This window comes from Ascaphus truei, chromosome 1 (genome assembly GCF_040206685.1).
Source record: "Ascaphus truei isolate aAscTru1 chromosome 1, aAscTru1.hap1, whole genome shotgun sequence".
In the NCBI taxonomy this organism is placed as follows: Eukaryota; Metazoa; Chordata; class Amphibia; order Anura; family Ascaphidae; genus Ascaphus; species Ascaphus truei.
In genome coordinates, this window is record NC_134483.1 from 458,053,484 (window position 1) to 458,072,477 (window position 18,994).

The following is an 18,994-nucleotide window of genomic DNA, read 5'->3' on the forward strand; positions in this document are numbered from 1 at the left end:
GTTTACATTTGAAGTCAAAATATTTTTTAGAGATTTGCAAATGCAGGTATGATAGCCAACAATTGAAAGCCAGTAACACAATAAACACAGCTTGTGGGAGCTTGTCAGGGTCTCACATGAAAGGGAGGAATAAATATGGCGGCACATCCAAAGACCTGGGCTGATACAGATAAAGACGATCATAACATAAAAGTGACATCAATTAAACTGGTATTTGATTGAAAAAATAATATATGGATGGGCCTGAAACTGGTATGTAGTTATCCAGACATCACATTGAAACGTGGATTCCACAAGAGAAAAATAGAGCAATGTGACATTTATCGTGTTCGGTAAGCTTGCATAAAATACTTAATATGCAGCGAAACCAATTTCAGCTGAACCAATTTAGGTGATTTAAATAGAAGAGACATAACTCCTCCCTGGGTTATATTATTTTATTACACTGTACATGAACAATTTGTATTAACTGTTCATTTGCAATGACATTCAAACCTTTAAGATATACTCTTTTTTTTTTATCCTGGCAAACATCCTCCAGTTATACTGAGGCTAAAAATATGAGCTTCGCAGAGATGAAGAAAGAGCTCGTCTATTTCCGTTTGACCGCTCAGAAATCCTGTGTCTCAGATGTAGCCCTGTCTGACACAGCAACTCAGTCAGAAGGAATGTTAGTTAACAAAATAATTCATAAGGAGCAATCTATACTGATGCCCATGGAAAGGTTCTTGTGAGAGATTCCACAGAGATTAATGGATATGTTAATAGTGTAGAAAGAGCCAGGATAATACAGTGCAGAGTAACACTGTGTGGTTCTCTCTTGTACAGAAGCAGCTAATGCACTGGAAGTATCTAACTGCTGCCCTCTCTATTACTGCAGATACATGTCACTGTCGTTTTAACTAGTGAACAAAGATGGGGGTCAGTGCTAGGGCCATTAAGCTGATGCATGTTCCGTACTAACAGAATGCTCTTATTTTGTAACACTGATTTTAGCATAAAATCTGAGGAATGGCATTGGGTGGTCTTGAAAACATCCACGTTTAAAACATTGACCAATGAAATCATCTACTCTATCCAACCATGTGTTGTTTTATTCTTTACAAACTGATGTATTGCTCTTAAGAAAGTTGTTCTATTAAATGAATAGTAATAGGTTAGGCAGCTACCGTAATAACTTCAAGCCTTACAAAAATAAGGATGAGGTCTATACCTTGATAGTATTTTTTTTAGCAAATATAGAATACCCAGGATTGTGTTAGCTTGTTTTCCACGGTCTGCCAAGACCTGCTTTGTTCACCACAGCTTCCCATGTCCTATAGCGGTTAAGCAGCAGATAAGGCTAGTGATGTGCAGATGAGCAGCCTGAGAGTGTAACACAGCTTCCCATCCACTTTCAAACATGTATTCTTTCAAATCATTTTATTGATGGCCTTTTACATTCATTAGCCCACACGTCTTGTATTTGTTCCATTTACACTTATTAAAATGTGTTCTTAACACCTTCAATGCAACGTGTCATGCAATGCGTGGCTTTTACAATAAGTTTGTAGGGGATAATAGTTTTCAATAGAGTTTGAATGATTCTGGAATTATAAATATTTCCTTGAATGACACTTACCAAGTGTTCCGACGTCATCCCCCACGGTGACACGATCTCCACTGCACAACGTGGTGCTTTCCAGATGAAAGTCAACAAACTTTAAATGGACAACCTAGAAAATAACATGTTGTGCAATGTATTGCATTATACCTTACAATGCATTGTTTATTTTGCTACATTTATACTATTACCTGGGGGGGGGGGGATTTATACTATTACCTGGGGGGATCTGGCTCATTCTGCTTGGGCTCGCCAGATGAAGGGGTCTGGCCAACCGAACAGCCGATCACGTGACCTTAGCCCCAACTTCCGGGATCGGTCTGCCAGGCCCCCAAACAGTTGTTCTGTCTCTCAACCCCTGTTGGTGGCTATATATATATATATATATATATATATATATATATATATATATATATATATATATATATATATATACATATATATATATATATATATATATATATATATATATATATATATATATATATATATATATATACTATATGCACCACCCTGAGGAAGGGCCCGTTTGTGGGTCCGAAACGTTTGTGATTTGTGTCATATTTCCTACAATATATGTTTATTTTTCACAAACCTGAGTGCTGTCGGCTGATTCCTGTGCGAACGGTATGGTATGTTTATCTACTTATTATGGGACATGCACCTACCTAAATGAGCTATATTGGAGTGCCGGCTGTTCATCTTTTTCTATATATGGGTGTATATGTGTGTGTGTGCAGGTATCTGTACCGTGTTAGCCAAGTTTTAATAATCAAGAATGAATAGACGATACCGTTCTGTGGCTAACGAAATGCTTTTATTTGTGCGAGCTTTCGAGATACACTGATCTCTTCTTCCGGCGGTGCTACATTGAATAAAGCAGGCAAGGGGTTTACTTAAAATGTAATGGAATGTTATCTGTGACCAGAGCCTATCCCTCCCCCCTGTGCAGTATGCGATTTATGATTTGAGGTGTTAAATGGTCCCTGAATGTTAGTGATGTAAGAGTGTGTGTGTGTGTGTGTGTGTGTGTGTATGTGTGTATGTATACAGTATATAAATAAATAACTAGCCCACAGTGTAGACAGCGTTTTACAAAAGGTGTGTGTGGAGTGGGAGTGTATATTAATGGTGTGGGTAGGTGTGGAAATGTGAGAGATTGTTGCATTACTAAAAGTGTGTGTAGATGCTATGTGGTCCCTATTGGTATATAGGGATGGAATTACATAGAGTATTTGTATGTTTAAGAGACAGCTGTGTGTGCATACATGTAGCGCAGTATGTATAGACATTGCCATTAGCACTCATGGAAAGAGAGTTCTCTCGTGTCAGTTGTGACTCATAAAACTGCGGACACACGCACACACACACACACACACACACACTCTCTCTCTCTCTCTTCCACTCTCCCACACACACACACACACACACACACACATACACACATACACACATACACACACTCTCTCTCCCACTTACAAACTCACACACACTCTCTTCCAGTCTCCCACTTACACACATTTTTAATTAAATCAATAGTAGAAGGAAGAGAGATAGAGCGCATCTAGAAGAAACAAGATTATTTTCATGGGGACCTTCCACTGTGCCTGAAAAGGAAAGTTTTTTTACCAGTGTGCTCACATAACGATGTGAAACGTGGACCCTAAATGCAAACATAATTCAGAAGCTTCACACAACTCAAAGAAATATGGTTACATGAAAAGAATAAATGGGGTCGAAACAAAACAAAAGTCTGTGACGTCATCACAGAAGATGAAAAAATTACCATTGTTGGACAAAGATGGTACACGACTGGATTCGAAGGGAAATGAAAAGATCAAGATGACGACCAAAAGTAGAATGGGAGGATGAAATCAGAAAATGTGTTGGAGTAACGTGTAGAAGAGAGGTTTGCAACCGCAGCACTTTGAAGATAATTGGAGAGGTCTTCATCCAGCAGTGGATCAACAATGTATATAAAGCAGGTGCTTAAATTTATGCTTCAACTATATATATTCTGTAATTAAAAAATATTTAAAAACGTTCAATTGAAAAATGAAATATAATTAAAGTGTCAATCTGCTCCATGTAACCAATTAAACATGTCACCGTTCTTAGTTCACTTTTGTCCTACTTTTATCCCTAAGGGACCTCCCTCTAGCAAAGACCAGGGATCACTTACTTTATTCTCAGCAACTGTTATCTCCCACATACAGTTTTTACTGTCATCATAGTTGTTTGGGTAGTTCAAACTTGCAAAGCTTCCTGAGGATCCAGATAGGTGCTGTATAGTCCCGCAACCTGCACAGAATTAAAATAAATAGTGTTGTACTGCAAGGGAAAAGTTACTGACTAAGAACAGACAAAACAAAGGCTATCATATATGATCTAAAATAGTAACAGTTATGTCTTACCATCTCTGTCACATATCGCATCTAGAGATTTGGGAATGTCTTCAAATTTGTATTTACTTTTTTAATTTTTTTTCTTAAATGTCATGTTTTTTCAGATGTTGCCAATTCTATCAGGATTGCATTAGAATGTTGCCATTTCTTTGCCAGAACTTGGCATAAATGGCAGTATACAGTACAGTACAAAGGACCATGTGTCCTTGCGCATTGACTTTGAATGCTTGATGATTTTTTATTTTTTGCAAAGCTTACTGATTTTTGCAACATTTCTGGAAACAAAATAAAATAAATAAAATAGGCGATTTTTGTCTGGTTCAAAAACTTTCGCGAACATTTCTCATATCTCTCATGGCATCATTAGAGCATCGAGGCGTGAATGAAGACATGTATCTTTAACCCCTTCACTTCCAAAAAAAAACATCTGCGAAGCAAGGCAACAAATTCATTTATTTGTGTATTTTTTATGAAGAATTATCTAAGAGAGGTAGACTCAGATCTACAGTAATTTTAATCTCTACATTACTGCAGATACCTGCAAAGCAATGTGGTGCATAACCTTACCAATCACCAAATCAGAGAAATAAAATAATTGCCCATACTGTATAATCTACTACTCACAGGTCAGCTGCTTTCAGGCAGAATAACAGAATTGGCTTGAGAGACACAATTACACAGAAACTGAAAACCTATTTGTTTTCTACTCTCTGAACACGGCACAAAAGTACACACAGGGTGGCTTTCAGTGGGAATTGTCTTGTGATCGAGAAACACGTGGTGGTTTGAGTGTATAGAAACCTCCTTCCCATTATTAAGTAATATTCACAGAGTGGTTGCTGCAGCTTAGAGAACAAAAGGCTATTCTAAACCTCATGCTGTATAGTATGTTGACATAGCACTCCTTCCTAGATAAACCTCCGTCAATGAGACTGTGGCACAGAACTGATGAAAAAAATCTTCAAGCTTTATTTTCAACCATTTTTTTTAAAGAAAAAGGAAATACCCTATTTCCTTGATTCTAAGACGCCGTCGATTCTAAGACGCACCTTTGATTTAATAAAAAAAATTGGGGAAAAAAACCCACTACATTAAATGTGCAGAAAAAATGTTTTTACTAGCAGAAAATTGCATACATTTATCCATACAATTACATATCACTACACAACTGCACACTGCACAACACTGCACACTGCACAACACTGCACAACACACAACACTGCACAACACACTGCACAACACTGCACGCCAGCACACTAGCACACTGCACAACAGCACACTAGCACAACACTGCACAACAGCACACTAGCACAACACTGCACAACAGCACACTGCACAACAGCACAACATCACACAACACTATACTACAACTGTTCTCAGCACTACAGCAACGTCATTCCATCAGTTACTGTACATTGAGTGGCAGGCGCTCCTCAGCTCATCCCCTCAGGCTGTGTAAACGTTCTGGCACTGCTCAGTTGATGGGGGGGGGGGGGGCAGCCGGCGAACGCACCGCACAGTTGCTAGTCGCGGGCGGGGGGAGGGATGGGCGAGGCAGCCGGCGAAGTGCCGCACCGGTCAGCTGCTAGTCGCGGGCGGGGGGAGGGATGGGAGAGGCAGCCGGCGAAGGGCCGCACCGGTCAGCTGCTAGTCGGGGTGGGGGGCAATGGGAGAGGCAGCCGGCGAAGGGCCGCACCGGTCAGCTGCTAGTCGGGGTGGGGGGCAATGGGAGAGGCAGCCGGCGAAGGGCCGCACCGGTCAGCTGCTAGTCGGGGTGGGGGGCAATGGGAGAGGCAGCCGGCACTTTATCCACTTCTGAAATCATCTCTCCTTCTGGGGGGAAGTGTACAGCTAATGACCCAACATGTGGTGGTTCCCCCAAAGTACTAAGGGTGCCATGACACCAATACCCCTGGCGTCCTGTCCCAGCAATTCCCACCCAAATGTAAGGTAGCGCTACCCCCTGTAGATGTAGGTGCACGTTGGGTACCTGCCTGGGTACTCCAGTACCCAGGTGCTGCTTGGCGTGGTGAGTGGGAGCGGGTCCTCCAACACAAATCCCCCCTCTACTAAGTGTCCTGATCCGCCTCGTGGGGTGAGCTCCAGCCGGAGGGTCTCACCTGAATGTTCTTGAGTACTGCGGCCTGATCCCAGGTCGTGGCCATCCAGGCACCAGTGCAGAAGTATCAGTAAGGGAAGAGTCCCTATCAGAGGTCTTCCCTACAACACTCTATGATGGCTCAGGGCCTACTGGGGCCAAGGGGGGCAAGATCTAGGCCTAGGACAGGAAGCACTGCTCCCTGGACACTACCTTCTTCTTTGCCTCCTCCGTCAGGACTGGCACGCATGCTCCGTGCACGTGGAGGATAACCTGTTTTCCCCCTTCCTATAATCCTATTGGCTGGGCAGTCCCATGTGGTACAGTCCCTCCCTCTAGGGATTCTGGGACTTGTAGTTCTGCAGTTGCATCAACGGAGCCACACCAAGATGGCTACCGCCTCCTGCACATGTGCAACTCACAAAATGGCCGTCCCACCTCCTGATCGTGCAGAGCTTCGTGGAACCACTAAACAGATCCCCTGCACTGGAGGCAGGGTAGGGGGACTCTGCAGCACATGTATTTGTTAATTCATAATTATTTTATGTTTGACTGTGTACCACATCTCCAGAAGCGTGGCACTGCCATGGGCGTCAAGTTTGCCATCTCCAGCCTCTTTATGGAGTAGTGGCAGGTGGGCCACGTTTTTAGAGATAATAACCCATATTGATCTAATTTTGGGTTTTTTCCCCGAGCTACATTCTGTAGTTGATGTGATTTTTGTTTGGGATGGCTCAGAAAAAGATGTTTTGGGATCGGGTCAATAATAATGTGTATAAGTCGTCCTTCACGTTCCACAATTGATACTGGATACTGTACTGTACAGTATGTAACGAATAGATCACTGGAATGAGTGTTCTTATTGTACAGCTTTCATGAACATGCCAGAAAGACTTGGGCCTTTTAAAAAGTGTGAAGACATGCTCTGTAATACAGTAAGTAACTTTTTAATAATGTACTTTTCTTATATTGTTGTCATATTATTTTTAACAATTGATCCACTTACTAAAAAGGTTGTTGGTTTCTATAGTGTTAGCAAGTATAATTCCTTATTTTAGCTATACGTTTATGTTTGGATCGTTCACTCCTGTTAAAAAGTGCTCCTCCAAACTATAAATACTACCTTGGCATCTCATGTTTTTTATTTTATTGTGTCTATTTCGGTCCTCCCCAGCAGATATGGCGACACCAAGCAAATGTGACAGCAAGAGAACAGCAGCAGTCACTTACTTGTACAGGAGAGAAAAGAAAGAGACCCAAGAACAGATTCTGAAAAAGTTTTTCTTTACTCCTTTTTTTACTCATCAATACTTCGATTCCACTACCTATGATATTATTTACATATATCACATTTTTACAAAGGTAGCTCTTTGAGCCAATGGAAAATGTGCCTTTTAGCATTTATCAAGCCTCTTGCCATATGTGTTTCCATAAATGATTTGGTGGTAGTTTCCTGGACTAACATAACAGCACAATGGCATGAGCAAACTAATCAGGAGTATGTTTATATTTTAAACCAGATTTAAAACCTGTTATAAAGGAAGATGTTTATGAAGGGATTGGTAAAAATGTAGAGACTTTTGCGTACATCATCAGATGTCCACAAAATACTTAACGATAAGGTAACTTCAGTTAACACATCCCTAACAGGGATCTTCAAAGCTCACTAACACATGTTAAGGGCTCTTTTCAGCCTTAAGGAGCCCTTGTGTTACTGTGACAGGCGATAGTGCTAATAGTGTGCAAAAGAGGTGTTCCCTCTAACAACGCACATCCACAGAGCTTTGGTATAGTTAATGCAGGGATTTAACCAATAGTTCATTAGGTTATAGCTAAAGGGGATGTTACTCACATCCAGACCCTGAAATAGGTCTTTTACAGGGTCTGGATGAGTTTAAGATCAGAGTTAGGTATGATGTAACTATCGTATTGTTATTTACCGGGTTCTTTCCCTCTCCTGTCTTCTCTTTTTTTGTACTTTAATTAAACGCCTATTCAGGGACCTGAAAGAAGTAACTCCACCTTTGGGTTAGACAGGCCTAATAAGCATAAGCGTACGCTAATGAAATAACTAACGAAAGTTATTTATGCATGTATTTAGGTTTGAGGATACCTGTTAAACTCAGGGACACAAACAGACTTTACTTATTTATGTAACGTCATGTTTGTAGGCCAGATTTAATGGAGCTCTGAGGATATACTCCTTTGTGGATAGAAATTATCGGTGGTGGTAAAAGTATCACAAAAATAATTGTAAGGATATGCTATAAACCACCAAATATCGGTGAGATTGAGTTAGCCAAAATACTTTTGCAAATGGAGAAGGCAGCAAAACTAGGTCATGTTTTCATAACGGGTGTTTTTAATTATCCGGACATAGACTGGGGCAATGAGATTAGCATTACAACTAAAGGAAACAGGTTTTTGGGGATGCTAAAAGACCCAAATTATTGGAGAGCCAACCAGGAGAGGGGCAGTACTGAATTTGATAATATCAAACAATGTAAAATTAATAACAAATATTCAAGTCAGGGAACATTTGGGAAACAATGATCATAGCATGGTCTAATTTGAAATAAACTATCAGTAGTTATATTATAGGACCAACAAAGACTCTTAATTTAAGAATGGCAGATTTTACTCAAGTTATTGTAGAAAAAATAAGTTAGAAAAATGGGCAGCCTTTAAAACATTGTTAGAAAAGTACACTTACCAGTGTATAACCTTGGGTGGTAAATATAAAAGAAACAAGTCTAAACCAATGTGGCTAAATTAACAAGTAGGGGAAGAAATGGCAAGGAAGAGGCAGGCATTTAGATTCTTGGGGCTTATTCTGTAAGCTCCATTAGCGCTGTACCGAGCGATCTGCACGGAAAGCCCCATTCAAGGCAATGCGGCTTTCCGTGCAGATCGCACGGTTCAGCACTAACGGAGCTTACAGAATAAGTCCCTTATTCAGAAGGGATTGCGGCATAATATCACATTGGCTAATATTGCAATAGAAAGTAAGATCAACAAAAAAGTTATTTAAGTACCTTAATAACAAAAAAAATTACACAAGGGAATATACAGTAGGACCCTTTCAGTGTGAGATGGGCAGGCACATTTTTGGAGATAAGGAAAAGGCAGAGGCACTAAATTAATAATTTGACTATGTATTTAACAAGGAGGAGTCAACTGCAAAAATATTGCATCCGGTTTAACATATAAACACCTGTTCTATTTGCTTGATCCCTCCAAAAAAAGGAATAACCCTCTAAATGGACTGCCCAGTCCTGAGTTTCATCCCACCATGTTTCAGTAATGCCTATGATATTATATTGCTCCCTTCTGGCTATTATTTCAAGCTCCCCCATTTTATCTGTCGGGCTTCTTGCATTAGCAAACATGCACTTATGACTTTTACCAGTCTGTGCTACTGTTATCTTATCTGCTCCTGCCTTTCTACTCCAACTGAATGTAGTCTTTAGAAGTTTATTAGTACTATCTGTATTTAATATGGTGCATCCCTGCTTGCCAAACCCCCACTTCCTGCCACTCCATGACCCTTAGCTATTGTCAGGATCCGTGATCCGCGACATGCTCGGCGCACTCATCACCTACCCCAACCCGTGATCGGGCCCTCCACCACATCCATCAGCCATGATGCTTCTCTTCCTTCTCCTGGGACCAGCCGCCATGCTAGGCGCGCACGCGCATCCCGCATGGAGGTTAATACTACTCTCTCTGGTCCCGCCTCCAGACTTCACCCACGCAGCAATGTCATCTGTGCGCAGCACGCACATGCGGCGCACGGTCAGTGCGCACATAGGCCGCGTCATCTTTTTGCTTCTGGATCCTCCCCACACCTGTCTCCTGCACTCCTTCGGCCTATCACGGTCAGTCTTACTGACACACCTCTTCCAGCCTGTACTTCATTGGTTTCTGTCTCCTATATATGCTCAGCCGGCCCACTGGCAAATCGGCTGAGCATAAACCTTCCTATGTTCACTGCTACATATAACAAAATATAATGCCGCTCTCCACCTGTGATTTTAAGATATTATGGGAGATAGGGTGCATACAGGATATGAGCATACATATACAATGTATATGTATGTTCACTGCTACCCTTGTCTCCACAGTCTTGTCTTGTACTCCGGTTCCTAGTTCCTCTGTTTCTGAAATAGGCAATTTTTCTGGACTCCGCTCTTCTAAACTCCTGACCCTGGCTGCCAACGACGATCCGCACCTCTCCAACCCCGACCTCGGCAAAGTACCACGACGATCCGCACCTCTCCAATCCTGACCACTGCTAAGTATCTCTGACTATCCATACCTCTCCAACCCCGACCCGGCTACCTTGACCTATCTACACTCCAGACACGCTCATGGGTTGGTGTTATATACAATCCCCACTTTGGCCCCGCGGTCACACCTTGTTTGTGGTGAGCACTCCGTAACAGCTAATTCCCAATTCCTATCTATTCAGTCTATTCCATTACCTCTTGCTTGTCCCTCCCTCTCCTTCCTAGTTTAAAATATCTTCTCACCTAGCACAGAAGATCCCTTTACAATCCATCCCTACTATAAAGATAGCACCTCTCAGAAAAGGACCCCCAGTGCTCTAAACCCCCCAAATCCTCTTTCCTACACTACTTCCTTTGCCATGCATTAACCTCCCTAAGCTCCTCCTGCCTCCCTCAGGTAGTGCATGGCACTGGTAGTATTTCTGAAAATACTACCTTGGGTTTCCTTGCCTTAAGCTCGCAGCCTAGATCCCTTAAGTAATTTTTCCGGACCCTCCATCTTTCTTTAACTTTATAATTGGTGTCAACATGTATCAAGACCCCAGGGTCATTCCCAGCTGAAATCCAAGCACAAACAGTTCGGTTTGTATGGTCACGGCAACAGATTATGTTCTCTAACCTCCTAATAATTGAGTTCTCTACCCTCACAACCTTTTTTGGTCTCTGAGTATCTGGAGGAACTTATCCCCTGGCTGCTAGAGAAACCAGTCTCCCCAGCTTTGCCATTCCTGCCCTGGCACCCCCAACATTTGTACTCAGAACTGGCCTGCTTCTTCCTCTTCCCCTTCTACAGTAACTGTTACCCAGCTACCTACCTCTTCCTGGTCCTCGTTCCCACACAACTTGTCCCAGCCAGGGCCTGCTCAGTGACCAATAAACTCTTTTCAAGATTCTCAATGTTCCTTAATGTTGCAAGCTGCCTCTTCAGATCATCAATCTGAGACTCCAAAGACACCACCTGCACACACTGCTCACATCGTATGCTCAGAGGAACAGCTGCTCCAAGTGCACATACATGTGACAAGATGTGCATTCTCAATCCTGCTCATTGGTGCAACTATGGACAAGTGCCTTGTTCCATACCTCCTTTCTTTTAACTCCTGCTGATTATAAGTCCATGTTAGACTGGTTTATCGGCGCCTGGCAAGAATCTAGATCTGTCCTCATGAAAATGCTCTCTGGTCCTGAGACACAGGAAGATATTACAACTCACAGATGCATTGTGACTTAGGACTCTCCCATTTCCCCGTTGAGCCCTATTTAAAGTTGAGGAACTTGTTCCCTCTTTGCGTGGTAATTCTGCCCAATCTAAAGTGAATGGCTCTGTTTCCGTCTTCTGCCCAGCTAAGTATATTGCCTGCGTATGACCTCAAATCTGTTCTGGATTTTGCCTTTGCCTAAACCTTCAAATCATATTGCCTGTTTATCTGGGAATGACCTTGGATTGTCTCTGACTCTGCTCTGTTTAACACCCTTAAGGGCTGGGACCCGCTGCGCCCGATGGCGTGGGCGGCGGCGTGAGCGCAACTCACCATTGCGGTTTAACCTCACGATCCGGTCCCAGTCCCTCCTCACTGCCAACTGACGACGTACTGTGACACGTCAGCCAGCACGGGATACAAGAGAATGGTGTTCCCGTGCGGCAACGCGTCACATGGTACGCGAAGGGGCCAATCATAGACTGGCTCCCATCAACCAATGACAAGCCAGCTAGTGCTGTGAGCCCTGCTTTGTTTTGGTTTTGGCCCCGCCCCCCATCATGGCAGCGCCCCCCACATCATGGCCGCGCCCCCGACCCGTGTGGCCACCCCCCCCCCCGCTCCGAAAAAGTTTCCTGCAGACCGCAGATCGCGGTGCAGTGAGTTGCACGCGCCGCCGGCAAGCAAGACAGCCGTGCAGACGCGTGCAACGGGGCCTTAGCCTAACCAACAATCTTCCTTCTTGAGCCTCTGTCATCCCCAGCATTCTCAGACTCCAGACTTAATCCAAACAGCACTTGAAACACATTGCAATTCAGTTACACACCTCTGTGCTTGCAGGCTGAAGGATTCATTACATGCCTCTGTTTAAAGGACACACATAATTAAAGTAAACAAAACACCTGGCGTTTATGGTATGAACCAAAGGGTTCGTATAGAGCTAAATTCAGCAATAGACAAACCATTATATTTAATATTCAAGGACTCAGTACTGTAATCAGTACCACACGACTGGCATAAAGTTTTATTTTCCATCCCCTTTATTAATTTTTGTGGCTCTTCTCTATACCTTTTCTTGTTCCATAATATCTTTTATATTGAGTGGTGCCCAAAACTGTACTCCATATTCAAGGTACTGTATGGATTTACCAATGCTTTGTACAATGACAAAATGATGCTTACTTCCCTTCCATCTATTCCCCATTTAATGCAAGATAAGATCTTATCTGCCTTTGCAGCTTCTGCCTGACTTTGGGCACTATTGCTAAACCTGCAGCGTTCCAAGTACATTTTAAAAATCCACCTGTGATATTTGGGGGAAATTTGAATGCTGGGGAATAATTTACCCATCTCTACACGGCACACCAATGAAATAATAAACACAGAGGAGCCCGGCACACCACAGAAGCAATGTCAAACATGGTGGAGCCAGACAGAACCCCAAAACAATATATATGCAGCAGAACTTTATTAGAGGAGCAAGGAACACCACGGAAATAATATCAAACACAGAGGAGCCTGACACACCATTGAAACAATAAACACAGAGGGACCTCTCTTAAAACAGAAACAATATCAAAACATGGAGTTGCCAGACACACTACCAAAACAGGTTGCAAAGAGAGGTCAAATGTTTTGGTGCAAACTGTACCTTTCTGCTGCTTATATATTATTATCAGTGGCGTTCCTGGCTCCTCTGATTTTGTCAGTTGCAGCCATCGTCAGTCACTTTTTCTGTTTTTTTGTCCCTTTCGTTCAGCTGCCTATTTATGGTTTACTTTCCTAGCTTTCTGTTCTCTTACTTTGAAATGATTATTTTATTTTCCATATTACTAAATCACACAGAGGTGTATTATCCATTCACTGACATTTTGTTTTTTCAACTTCAAGTTTATTGATTTTGTCCACAAGGCATAAGATACAAACATACATGTTATCGCATTCATTTTCCTGCATAAATGTCATGCTTATGCCCTATGTCACATAAGCAATAGCATTAAGAAAACAGTTAAGCTGTCCAAAAATGGAATTGTCTTGATTAAATGTGAAGTTCTTGTCCATTATTTATTACAGAATGTTGGTATTATCTTCCTTTTTTGTGCCGATTACAGATTTTTCAGGGTAATACATTTATGCATGTGACAAGTGCACGTCAAAGTAATGCACTATTTGCAGATGATCTGGGCTGAAAATCCTTCCATAATTTGTAACCAATCTTTCAATCATAATATGATTAAGCTACTAATCGAAACATAGGTCCAAAGTAATAATAGAGCATGTATAAGATAAAAGCACTGGCGTTCATATATTGTAGATATATGAACCCGATGAGCTAAAGTGCTCCAGATAAACATGTTACTGTACAGTATCTGTTGCTTAACCTTTGAAACAATGAAAATACACTGTATCTAAACATCATATAACAACGGGGGGGGGGATTGAGTGAGAGTTGGGTAATTGATGGAGGACGGAGAGTGAGAGGGGGGAGTGAAGAAGAGAGAGTGAGACGAGGGGAGAAAAATACATGGGAAGAGGGGGGGCAAAATAGAGGGGGCTCATGAGGTATGAAATGGGAGGGTGGGGGGGACTCGCAAGATCGCAACACAGCATGGGGGGGGGGGGGCGTCCTGAGCCCCTGGAAATCTATCTGCAGCCCTTGGTCCAGGCCACCCTAACAGTGACATGTAGTGCCAGACCCATGGGTCTGTAAGGGCCTCCCTTTCACCGGCATCTGGCAGCACTACTGCAGACTCCCCCGACAGGTTATTCACATTCCACTAACAGCCCCATCCACCCTCTAAGGTTGCAGGTAGGCACACTCAGCTTCCCCCTGTGTTACCCTACCTGACCCCCAGACTCAAACCTCCTTCTCCCCACTGTCCCCAGGCAGATACCTCCTTCTCCCCCCTCAAGCCCATACATGTACTTCCCTATTTAGGTCCATCCTTTCCCGCTAGGCCCATACTTGCCATCCCCCCAGGGCCATACCTATCCCTACCTTTCACCCAATGCCCATACCTATTCCTCAGGCTCATATCTTAGCTCCTTGCTGCTATCCCCCAGGCCCATACCTCCTTCTCCCCACCCCCAGGCCCATACCTCCTTCTCCCCACCCCCAGGCCCATATCTCCTTGGTCCCCAGGCCCATATCTCTGCCCCAGACCATTTCTCCCTTTCCCACTCCCTGTCCACCAAGACCCATTTCTCTTTCTCTCCTCACCCCAGGCGTATATATCCTTCTCCTCTCATCCCACCTCAGGCCCATAGCTTCTTTGACCCACTCGATTACCCTCAGTGCACCATGGGGTGGGGGGCTAATGGAGGGGGACTAATGGGGGGCGGGTGGGCTGCTGCTTTAATTTGTACAGGGGACCAAGATTTCTGTTGGTGGTCCTGAAGGCGTGTGCTGACTGCCAACCAAGAATGGGGGGATTAAGTTGGGGTAGTCATGAAGGCATCTGGGGTAGGTAACAAGTTGGACCAAGGACAGCATAATGCATCAGATTTAAAAAAAAAAAAACCTAGTATAAAAACCAAGAGAGATGACAGAAAGCAATTTAAACAATTTAGAGTATAGTACACATTTGGAGATGTGCTTGAATATACATGGTTTGAAACCATACTCCTGCGGTCAATCTCCTAATCTATATCTATATTTTTGAAAACGTTGTATGTGCTGTCCCAAAAGCCAATCAGATTGGTCCGTGGACCAGCCCCGCCCCGCACGCCTCATTGGTCACACTCACCCATCGCCGACACAGCTACCAACGCTGCCCGCTCCTCGGTGCCGCCGCCGCCTCACCTCTCCTCTCCTCTCCCCACATTCCCCCCCCTCACACCCGCAGCAAACCCCAGCCTCTTCACCGCTACCCACGCTGCCCGTTCCTCTGCGCCACAGCCTCACCTCAAACGCCACCCCTCCTCCACCTCACGACACGACGCCTCCCGCAAAACGCCGTCGCTTCACATATTACCGCCGGGAGCGCCAGCAGCCAGGTACCTCCTCATCCCCCCCCCACCCGCGTCCGGACCTGAGTGCGCCAGCAGGTATCACCAAAGCCCCCCCGCGGCCGAGGTGGTGCCAGCAGGTATCAGCAAAGCCCCTCCCCCCCGCGGCCGAGGTGGTGCCAGCAGGTATCACCAAAGCCCCCCCCCCCGTGGCCGAGGTGGTGCCAGCAGGTATCGACTCCCCCACTCCCCCCCCCCCACGGACCAGCGGCCAGGCCGGGAGCACGAGCAGCTATCAATAACCACCCCCCCTTTGCGGCAGGGCAGAGGAAAAAGCAGAGGGGGGGCAAACAACAACAAACTGACTGACGCGCACACACACTGACTGACGCGCACACACACACATCGACTGACGCGCACATACACACCGACTGACGCACGCACACACACAAACACATCGACTGACGCGCACACACACACACTGACGCGCACACACACACACACACACTGAATGACGCGCACACACAGACTGGCGCGCGCGCACACATACACACACCCACTGACTGACGGACACCCACCCACTGACTGACGCGCACACACACACACACTGACTGACGCACACACACACACACACACTGACTGATGCACACACACACACACACACACTGACGCACACACTGACTGACGCACACACACACACTGACTGATGCACACACACTGACGCGCACACACACACACTGACTGACGCACACAATGACTGACGCACACACACACCCACTGACTGACGCACACACACACACACTGACTCACACACACACACACTGACTGACGCACACACACACTGACTGACGCACACACACACTGACTGACGCACACACACACACACACACACTGACTGATGCGCACACACACACACACACACTGACTGACGCACACACACACTAACTGACATGCACACACACACACTGACTGACGCGCACACACACACACCCTGACTGACACGCACACACACACACACACTGACTGACGCGCACACACACACACACACTGACTGACGCACACACACACACACACTGCATGAAGCTGTAAAGGTGGGGGGAATGGAGCTGGAAAGGGGGGTGGGGGACCGGACCTGTAAATGGGGGGAGGGGAGGGACCGGACCTGTAAAGGTGGGGGGCTGGATTGATGGGAACGGGGGACAAACAGAGAGGGGGGAGACAGGGGAAGAGCGAGAGAGAGGGGGGAGACAGGCAGAGAGAGGGAGAGAGAGGGAGGGAGAGGAAGAGAGGGAGAGAGGGAGAGAGGGAGAGAGGGAGAGAGGGAGAGAGGGAGAGAGGGAGAGAGGGAGAGAGGGAGAGAGAGAGAGAGCGAGGGAGAACGAGGGAGGGAGAGAGGGAGGGGGGAGACAGGGGAAGAGAGAGAGGAGCAGGAACATTACATCCCGGGCAATGCCGGGTCTCTCAGCTAGTATGACATAAAATACAAAAAAAAAAATACTTAAAAAAAATGACTTATGGCAGGGATAAAAGAAAAAGTTAACTAATCACTCTAAAAAAGTAAAAAATAGATTACAAATATTGTATCACCTTGTTCTTTTGTGCTTTAATTACATTTTTATCCTACTGTGTTATATTGTTAGAATGATATATTGTGTTCCAAAATTCGTATGTTCAGAACTGTATATTATCTTGTTTTAATGAAAAAAAAATATAAAAGGTTTTTTTTAATGTAATGTCAGTATGTCACCAAACACAAAACACAAACGTCATGGGTATAGATGTTTCTCTGAAATAGATTTAAAGAAGATTAAAGTACGCTAGGGCAGAATCATGTTAAAAGCCTACAGTACTATTATGTACATAGTCCTCTGTTCTGATGCATTCAACATTTGAGATAACAGGGAAACTACAGAAGATAAAAGTATACCTTGATGTGTTGGAGCTAAGAGAAACATTTTCAAATGCCCTTTAAAGCATTTACCATTTGAATGGGAGTAAAGATGTGCTAAAGATTAGCACCCTTTTGTGGATCTGGGCCATAGAAGTGAATATTAAAAATAAAGTCGAATTTTGGCATATGGCTTCCTACTACGTAGATTACAGATTTTATGGGTCATGTGCTTGATCATTGGTCACTGTCACTAACTCAATACAAGGGGTTTATGAAATGAAGAACAGAAAGAGCACTTTGATAACATTTAAAAAAAAATGGGATATATATACTCTATGCTATTATAGTCTAGATCATTTACTGGATCTGCTTATTTTTTTGAATCGGCAAATAATTATCTGACAAAAGCTATGCTGTTTTCCAATTAATATTAGAATGTAATAATGATTCTCAGGTGGTTTGGGTAATTCAAAGCGGAGAAATGTTGTCTTCTAAATTACATTTTGCATCCAGAATTCCAAGCCCTGATACACAGGGTATATTTACATACTAAGTGGAGCATTGTATAGCTGAAAAGATTTGTCAAAAGTAAAACGATCAAAAGGTATAGCATAAAAACAACAGCATACACTTTTGGTAATATAGGAACATGACATTTCTGGAACAATCCCACAAATGTACTTGCAGCAAAGACATACCGTACAGATAATAACACCAATACATGTACAACACCACTGCCAAGACATTTCCTAGTGAACCAAGAAGGTACTAAGTATGACACAAAACAAGAATTCCTCTCCAGAAGAGGTAGGCACCATTACAAAATGGACACAATGTGGTGTTCAAGAATAAGTTACTTTAATAATTCATCACTACAGATCAATCTTGGCGCAAAATAAAAACAGGTCAAACGTATGCATGCAAAACAAGAACCATGATGATGTAATAAAGTCTTGTGTAGACTATTTCACACTTCCATAGGTACTTACCACTGGTGTCTACTGATGAGGTAGGCTCTTGAACAAAATAAAGCACAATAAAAGAAATGCCGACAGCAGTCACAAGAACGAAAAGTGCAATCAAAACCTTCTCCAAAGTTGTTAACCCTTTGGGTTTCATCTTTCTGTTTGATCCCTCCAGTAACCAACAGTTGATGAATTGACTTTCAAGAGACTTGTTGGAAGAGTGAAGTGGAGGTATTTTTCTTGCATAGTTTACAGTATATCCTCCACTTTATCAAGTTCATCTGTATTGCAATGAACCTTGATCAGCTCAGGAGAGAGAACCATTTTACAATTGTCCTTGTCAGCCTTAGGGCATTTTTTTAATGAAGCAATTTTTCCCCTCCCATCTAGTTCATTCTGCAATGTTTGCAACATATATATATTTTTTAATATAATATTTGTCTTGATTTCTACAACAACTAAGTCAATAAGCATCATGATTTAAAAATATTTCTACAGTAGACTCATACATCTTCTATATTCTTCTGGCACTTGAAGAAGAGTAATATGGGAGGAGTGGCTCAGTGAGTAACAACACTGATTGACACTGAGATTGT

General features: G+C 43.6%; 1 protein-coding gene across 1 annotated transcript in view; it reads right to left on the minus strand.

Annotated features, from left to right (window-relative positions):
- LOC142463287 (ovochymase-2-like) overlaps nucleotides 1-18,645 on the minus strand; it is a 134,696-nt gene extending 116,051 nt beyond the window's left edge. The window contains exons 1-3 of the mRNA XM_075565831.1: nucleotides 18,423-18,645; nucleotides 3,786-3,904; nucleotides 1,622-1,715 (exon numbers count right to left, since the gene is read on the minus strand). Of these exons, the coding sequence (XP_075421946.1) occupies nucleotides 1,622-1,715; nucleotides 3,786-3,904; nucleotides 18,423-18,552 (343 nt within the window). The 5' untranslated portion in view covers nucleotides 18,553-18,645. The remainder of the gene's footprint in view (nucleotides 1-1,621; nucleotides 1,716-3,785; nucleotides 3,905-18,422) is intronic.
- Nucleotides 18,646-18,994: the final 349 nt, after the last annotated feature.